The sequence below is a fragment of the Erinaceus europaeus genome, chromosome 12 (assembly GCF_950295315.1).
Source record: "Erinaceus europaeus chromosome 12, mEriEur2.1, whole genome shotgun sequence".
In the NCBI taxonomy this organism is placed as follows: domain Eukaryota; kingdom Metazoa; phylum Chordata; class Mammalia; order Eulipotyphla; family Erinaceidae; genus Erinaceus; species Erinaceus europaeus.
This window is the reverse complement of record NC_080173.1, coordinates 69,602,246-69,609,856: the sequence shown is the minus strand read 5'-3', so window position 1 is coordinate 69,609,856 and position 7,611 is coordinate 69,602,246. Positions and strand designations below refer to the sequence as shown.

Sequence of the window (7,611 nt, the reverse complement as noted above, 5' to 3'; positions counted from 1 at the left end):
TATCTCTACTAACAAAAAGGAGGCAAGAAGTTTGGAATTAAGTTGATAACAAAATATATGTAATATATTGAATGACTGAATTTTGGACCACAATTTTTTTTTATTCCCAAACTAATCTAACACTTTTTCTCCACTTGCACAGTTTAGTGTGGGGGCATTCTTTGTACCTATCTCACCTCATGTGGGAACTCTAGCAAAGTCTTGATGACAGGGACAAAAACATCAACATGGGATCATTAAGAAAAACATCAACATGGATCATTAAGAAAAAATATTGTACACAAAAGAATAATAGAAGACAAACTATAAGAGAACCAAGAGATAAGTCATACTTTACTATGCTTGAGGATCCAGGTTTGAGACCCAGTCACCACTTGGAAACACCATGCAAAGGAGAAGCTTCATGAACAGTGAAGTAGTGCTATGGTGTTTCTCCTCTCTCTGTCTGTCCCCTTTTCCCTCTGTCAAAACAATAGCAACATCAACACCAAAAACAACAATAAAAGAATCTGTTGGGAGCCATGGAATCACTCCAGAGCCCCAGTGAAACTTTTGAAGGGGAAAAAAAAGATGGGCAGAAAAAGTCAAGAGTTCTGTGGGCATCTAATCAGTCAGAGGCCAGAGATGATCTGACTGGCTAGAAACTGGACACACTTATTATTATTTTTTAATGAATTTATTTATTTATTTAGGAAAGGAGACATTAACAAAATCATAGGATGGGTGGGGGGGATACAACTCCACGCAATTCCTGCCACCCAATCTCCATATCCCCTCCCCTCCCCAATAGCTTTCCCATTCTCTATCCCTCTGGGATCATGGAGCCAGGGTCCTTGTGGGTTGTGGACACACTTATTTAGAAAGGCCTATGTATCGGTGAGAAGTAAGGAACTTAAAACAGAAAGAACCCTGTGAAAGATGTTTCCTCTGTGTATAAATATGTCTCTGCTCACCTCCATCAATGATGGCATTTTCTTCAGAGACTGAGAAAATGTTTGAAATATTTAATTACTTTTGAGATCACTGACCTTCTGTGACTGTGATTTTGTCATTTAGACTACAAGGCTACCTTGGTTTTCAGGGGTTATAGCTTTCTCTCACTATCTTGGACTTCTACTGATGCTTGGCCATCATGGGGAATGGAGGAGCTATGGTCTCATCATTTTATTCTAGACCAAGTTTCTGGGAGGCAGCAAAGGCAAGCTGGCATCCTTGATGTAGTCTTGGACCCATTTCTCTTGGGGGTTGGCACAGATCTCTTGTTTCCTTTTGTTGACAAAGCTGTGGAGGCAGAGATAGACTGTCAGGGGCTATGGAAGTTTCACTTCCTACTCCTCTACCTCTAGTTCACTTGGGGATTGCCTCATGTGAGATCCCACCTCGCCAGGCCTTCCCCATCTGTGTCCCCTCAGAAGAACTCCTTGTCTGGTATCTGGAGCTCATCTTCCCCTTTTTCAGCCCTTTCCCACTCAGGCTGAGACTCCTAGCCTGGGATTTCATTATGACCACCATTCATTTATGGGGTTACACAGTTATCAGTGGCTAAGTCAAGAGCTAAATCTGGGCATGTTCCATGAGATTCAAAGTCCAAAGTTTTAATCAATACTGTATTGCTTTAAAGATTTCAAATTATTTATTTATTTATTATTATTATTATTTTACCAGAGCACTACTCAGCTCTAGTTTATGGTGGTGCAGGAGATTGAATCTGGCACCATGGAGCCTCAGGCATGAGAGTCTCTTTGCATAGCCATTATTTTATCTATCCCTGCCCACGATTTAATTTTTGTATGTGTCAAATATATACATAAACTGTGTAATACGTTTATACCACACACATACACACACATATATATATTCATTAGTTTTTATCATAACAGAAATACAAACTATTGATAAAGCTATATATAAGCAAAGATGCTCATGATGGAGTGCAACTGTAGTCGAAACTCAGAAATGCTTTTAAATGTTCAATGATAAACTACTAAGCTGTTACATATTCATAGCATGTTTGCATTAAAACTAACTACAACAGCCAAGGGGGTTGCTTAGTGGATAGAGTAAGGACTTGCATTTGTGATACACCAGGTTCAAGATGTATTGTTTCTAGTAAGGAGACTCCTTAGTTCTGTACCTCCCACTCCAGCTCCTGAGTCCTCTTCCCTCTCCATAGAAATATCTGCAGAGAAGTGCTTACATGATTGCTGGCAGGTTACAGTTGAGGGCCCTTCTGTATCCAACTATCATTTTCCTTCGTAGTGTTTTCTTAGTATAGTTATGGCAACAGACGAGTGGACTGTTCACAGACTCAGGAATTCCTGAGGGCATCACATTGGAAACTGAACCAAGGAGGCATAGAGATAACCCACCTCCCATCCACCTCCCATCCACTGCATCTCATCCTCTGATGTCAAAGCCACCTGTTAGCAGGGATTGATTATACTTGATGGTTGACAGATAAAATGAAAAAGATGAACCTGGTCTGGAGAGTTATCTTAGTCTGTTAGAACACAAAATTTGCATAGTTGAGGCCCCAGAGGCTGCAATCCCTGGCGTCACCTTATTATGACAGAGCTGAGCAGCACTCTGGTCTCTCTCCTTGAGCTCCCTTTCTAAATAATTAAATGTTAAAAAAAAAAGTTTGACCACTCTGGGGGTGGGACATACATATAGAACCTTTAGTCTCAGAACTAAGTTTCATTAAATGTAAATAGCTGGGTTATTCTCATCTGTGGATGAACTGTTACTTGCTTTGACAAACATACACTGAGCTCATATAACATGCCGGGTTCTTTGGGGGTGGGGTAGGGTTGCATAAAAACATGAGAGGAACACACTCACTACTCTTGAGTACTTTACAGATTAGTGGGGCATAAAGTGAAATTTGAAAAATAAAGTTTCACCACCATTCTCAATATATCTTATATCTCAAACCCTTTTAATCCCTTTCTTCTTTACTATAAACTTGATTGAATCCTAGGCTGGGGTATGGACATGGGAGCCATAAAACCCTCAAAGGGCACAGGTGACATCTACATGGGATTTCTCTAGCTGCCACTGTATTTCCAATAGTTTATGCCAGATTCTATAAAGAAGGAATTTCCAGGCTCAGATTCTGACTCTCTCTCCCTCTCCCCCCCACCTCTTTGTGTGCTTAGTACCAAAAAACACTTCAGGCTGCCTCTCCAACCCCCCACCCCTGCTGCTCTCCTAGAGTATCTCTGGTGTTTCTCATCCACTTGCCCTCCTCTTCATTATGTCTGGCTGCTGTCTTTTCAGTCATTTCCTTCGTTCCTCTTCCTAACTAGTCATTCCTGCTGTCCATCCTCAGTACTCCTGAGGTAATAAATAAGTAAGTAAATAAATACATAAATAAATACTGAGGCAACACTGGTTTGAACCACTGAACATGCTTCAAAAGTGCTTCATGGTGAGTCGGGCAGTAGCGCAGCGGGTTATGCGCATGTGGCATGAAGCTCAAGGACCGGCATAAGGATCCCGGTTCGAGCCCCAGGCTCCTCACCTGCAGGGGAGTCACTTCACAGGTGGTGAAGCAGGTCTGCAAGTGTCTATCTTTCTCTTCCCCTCTCTGTCTTCCCCTTCTTTCTCCATTTCTCTCTGTCCTATCTAACAACAATGACATCAATAACAACAACAATAAAAAACAAGGGCAACAAAAGGGAAAATAAATAAATAAATATTTTAAAAAGTGCTTCATGACTGGGGGTAGATAGCATAATGCTTATACAAAGAGGTTCTCATGCATGAGGCTCCAAAGTCCCAGGTGTAATCCCCCTGAACCACCATAAATCACAGTTGAGTAGTGCTCTGGTAAAAAAAAAAAAAGCTGTTTTTGCACCTCTTCAAACATAAGTTGTCACACCATGCCCCCCACTAAGCAGATATACTTCCCCAATTGTTCACTGGACCCTCCTCTACTCTTTGTGCTTCCTCCAGAGATAAGTCATGGCCCAACTTTCCGGGATGGTCCACCCAGAAGGATCGGAATCTCACCCCAGGATCAGAAGGGGGAGTGTTAGAGAACATTGGCTCTGCATGGGGGGTGGGTTCAGGGCTGATGATGGAGACCTGCTTTTGGGGTCATTTGGCTGTCAGCTACCCTGCTATCCCCCTCTCTTACTTATGCCCTTCAGAGAGAGTTGGACTCACTTGACTGGAACTGAGCAACTGAAGTAGAGGTGAGGATGAGGGCAAGGAGCAAGAGGGCAGCCATAGAGACCTTCATCCTCTAAGCTTCTGGGGCAGGCTGAGTGGAGATTTCCTTCCTGTGGGTGCTGGTCCACTCTGAGCACACAGCTCTCTGGACTCTGACCCCCACAGAGTCAGTGGAGGAGGAGAAACAACAAGCTTCCTGGGTATTTGCTGAAAGAGAGGGCAGTGGAAGGTAGGGTGGCCGGGAGTTGAACTCAGTAAGATTTGAGTTCCTGTGAAGGGAAGAGCTCCAGAAAGGGGATGTTTGCCCCTGAAGGCCCTGTTTGAGTCCTCATAGTAGTAAAGAGAGATTACTTTTATTATTATTTTTAATTTTTATTAATTTATGTTTAATTTTTCTTATTTTAAATTTTTAGTAGTGGTTTAATAGTGATTTACAAAATTATGAGATAATAGGGGTATAATTCCATACTATTCCCACCACCAGAGTTCTGTGTCCCTATACCCTTCTAGTGGGTTGCAATAGTTCTCCCAAGGTCACAGATGTGGGTTGACTTTATGTCTGTCTGTCTGTCTATCTATCTATCTATCTATCTATCTATCTATCTATCTATCTATCTATCTTCTTTTGCCAATTTATATTATCATACCTACACCTAGTACTACTTCTGAGTGTCCTTCCTTTTTTTCTTCTCTCTCAGGCAAAATAGTGCCTGACTTCCTCTGGTGTTTTCCAGATTTTCTTCCTTTTCAGTGATGGTATAAAAACAAAGATTCCTGGTGACAAACATTTTGGGTCCCGGTGGAATTGGGGTTCAGAGCCCTCTGGTCATCTTCCCCTAACATTTCTCCCCCCAAGAGAAGTGTGGTTTTTTTTTTGGGGGGGGGTGGTGAAGTAGGAAGGAATTCTGGCTTCTGTAATTGCTTCTCTGTTGGACATAGACATTGACAGATTGATAATCCCCAGCCTATTTCTGTCTTTTCCTAGTAGAGTAGGGCTCTGGGAAGGTGAGGTTCCAGGACATGTTGGCGAGGTCATCTGCCCAGGGAGGTTAGGATGGAATTGTAGTAGCATCTGGAATTTGGTGACTGAAAGGCAGTAAGCTATTAAACAGGAGAAAAAAAGTTTAATAAATAGGAACCAAAGTATAGGAACAGAGCAGATGAGAATAGAGACTCTGGGGTGGAAAAAAACTAGGATGTCTATGTTAGCTATATTTCTTTGTTTTTATATTTGAAATATAAAATTTTATTTTTAAAAAATTCACTAAAAGCTGTCATTTTTAATCACTTAGTATGGGTCAGTCTATCTCTTTGGAATTCAGAACACAGAACAGAGGTATAAGGGATACATTTAAGCAAAACCTAGAACCCTGTCTGCCATTTTCCTGTTTGTTATTTTTTAAAAAAGTTTATTTATAAAAAGGAAACACTAATAGAAACCATAGGATAAGAGTGGTACCCCAGTGGGATAGAGAATGGGAAAGCTATCAGGGGAGGGGATGGGATATGGAGATCGGGTGATGGGAACTGTGTGGAACTGTACCCCTCTTATCCTATGGCTTTGTTAATGTCTCCTTTCTTAAATAATAATAATAAAAAAAAGAGTGGTACAACTCCACACAATTCCCACTCTTAGGTATATTTCTAGGGGTCCATGACCAGTAATTTTTGTTTGAGCTTGGTAGCTAACATGAAGGTAGACTAGAAATAGTTTCTGGGAAGATTGTGTCAGAGTTGAGAATAGAACTTGAAAGCCAGGTTAGGGCTGAGAGTAGATCCTAAACTTATAAACATATAAGTATGTATATATTTATTGTTAACCACATCGATCTGACCAGGGACCTGTTTATCTTCACATTTAGCACTGGAGCTTGTAAAACCTCCAAGTACCTATCAGTCTGAATACTCCCATTTTATAAGTGGTGCCACCAAGGCCTAGAGAGTGAAATAAATTGTTGAAGGTAGGAAGCAGATTGGTGACATTAAGACCACATCAGTGTAGTTTCACACTGTCATCCATTTCTTTGTTGGGGATGGGGGAGGGAAGGTTGAAGCACCTGTTTCGCTAGGTCTTTGGAGGGTAAACAAAGAGCAGGATTAGAAAGGAGTCAGGCTGTAGTGCAGCCGGTTAAGCGCAGGTGGCGCAAAGCACAAGGACCGGCATAAGGATCCTGGTTCGAGCCCCCAGCTCCCCACCTGCAGGGGAGTCGCTTCACAAGCTGTGAAGCAGGTCTGCAGGTGTCTATCTTTCTCTCCTCTCTGTCTTCCTGTCCTCTCTTGATTTCTTTCTCTCCTGTCCAACAACAATGACATTAATAACAAAAATAATAATAACCACAACAATAAAACAAGGCAACAAAAGGGAATATTGAAAAATAATAATTAAAAAAAGAGAGACCTAAAAAAAAAAGAAAAAAAGAAAGGACACAATTTGTGGCAGGTGTAGGGGCATGGTGGCCTGTAAGAAGGATGTCTCTCAGCCCCTGTCTAAGGTTACATGATGGAACTCACATTCTTTTCTTTTTTCCCCCATTTTTTTTGTTTGTGATTAACAGTGGGTTACATGACTGTAAGATTATAGGGTGTAGTATCACACCACACTCACCACCAAAGTTCTGTGTCCCCACCCTCCCACTTCCCAAAGACAACCACCGTAGTTTGCATAAAATCCTAGAAACAGTTTGCCACCTTTTTCTCCTCCTCTTCTTCCTTCTCTCTCTCTCTCTCTCTCTCTCTCTCAAATTCATGTGAATCAGTTCTATAGATCCCACATATGAGTGAAAACATCTGGTAGTTGGTTTTTTAATAAAAAACATTAATGATATATATTATTTTATTTTTTCCATTTTCCCATTTTTATTTGTGATTAATAGTAGGTTACAAGATTATACGATTACACTGTATAGTTTCCCACCACCAACATTCTGTGCCCCCCCATCCTCTCTCCTCCCAAAGACAACCACTATCGTTCTTGCAAGTCTTAGAAATGCTTTGCTTGCTTCTATTTTGTTTTTGTTTCAAGTTCATGTGTATCAGTTTTTTTGATCCACATATGAGTCAAATCATACAGTAGTTGTCTTTCATTTCTTTACTTATTTCACTAAGCATAATCACCTCCAGTTCCATCTATTTTTGTCCCAAAGGACACAATACTATCTTTTCTTATTCCATAGCTTCTTTAGCCAGTCATCTGTTGGTGAGCATTTAGGATGCTTCCACTCTTTTGCTATTGTAAATAATGCAGCTATGGACATAGGAATGCATATATCCCTTCTAATTAGTATTTGCATGCCCTTTGGACAAATGCCTAAGAGTGGTGTTGTTGAATCATCAGGTAATTCCATTTTTTAAAAATTTCTTTATTGGGGAATTAATGTTTTACATTCAACAATAAATACAATAGTTTATACATGCATAAGATTTCTCAGTTTTCCA

General features: G+C 40.8%; 1 protein-coding gene across 1 annotated transcript; it reads right to left on the bottom strand.

Moving 5' to 3' along the window:
- Positions 1 to 721: 721 nt before the first annotated feature.
- CCL16 (C-C motif chemokine ligand 16) lies at positions 722 to 4,663 on the bottom strand. Its single transcript, XM_007516987.3, has 3 exons — positions 4,171 to 4,663; positions 2,198 to 2,318; positions 722 to 1,281 (listed from the first exon to the last, which is right to left on the bottom strand). The coding sequence occupies exons 1-3, from the start codon at positions 4,244 to 4,246 to the stop codon at positions 1,170 to 1,172; spliced, it is 309 nt and encodes a 102-aa protein (XP_007517049.1). The 5' UTR covers positions 4,247 to 4,663; the 3' UTR covers positions 722 to 1,169.
- Between the last annotated feature and the right edge of the window lie 2,948 nt (positions 4,664 to 7,611).

Excerpts from the sequence above, each read along its gene's own strand:
- CCL16 (XM_007516987.3), bottom strand. The coding sequence starts at position 4,246 with ATGAAGGTCTCTATGGCTGCCCTCTTGCTCCTTGCCCTCATCCTCACC. Across the intron at positions 2,319-4,170 it reads AGTTGCTCAGTTCCAGTCAA|GAATTCCTGAGTCTGTGAAC; the intron begins GTGAGTCCAACT and ends TGATGCCCTCAG. Across the intron at positions 1,282-2,197 it reads TGTAACCTGCCAGCAATCAT|CTTTGTCAACAAAAGGAAAC; the intron begins GTAAGCACTTCT and ends CTGCCTCCACAG.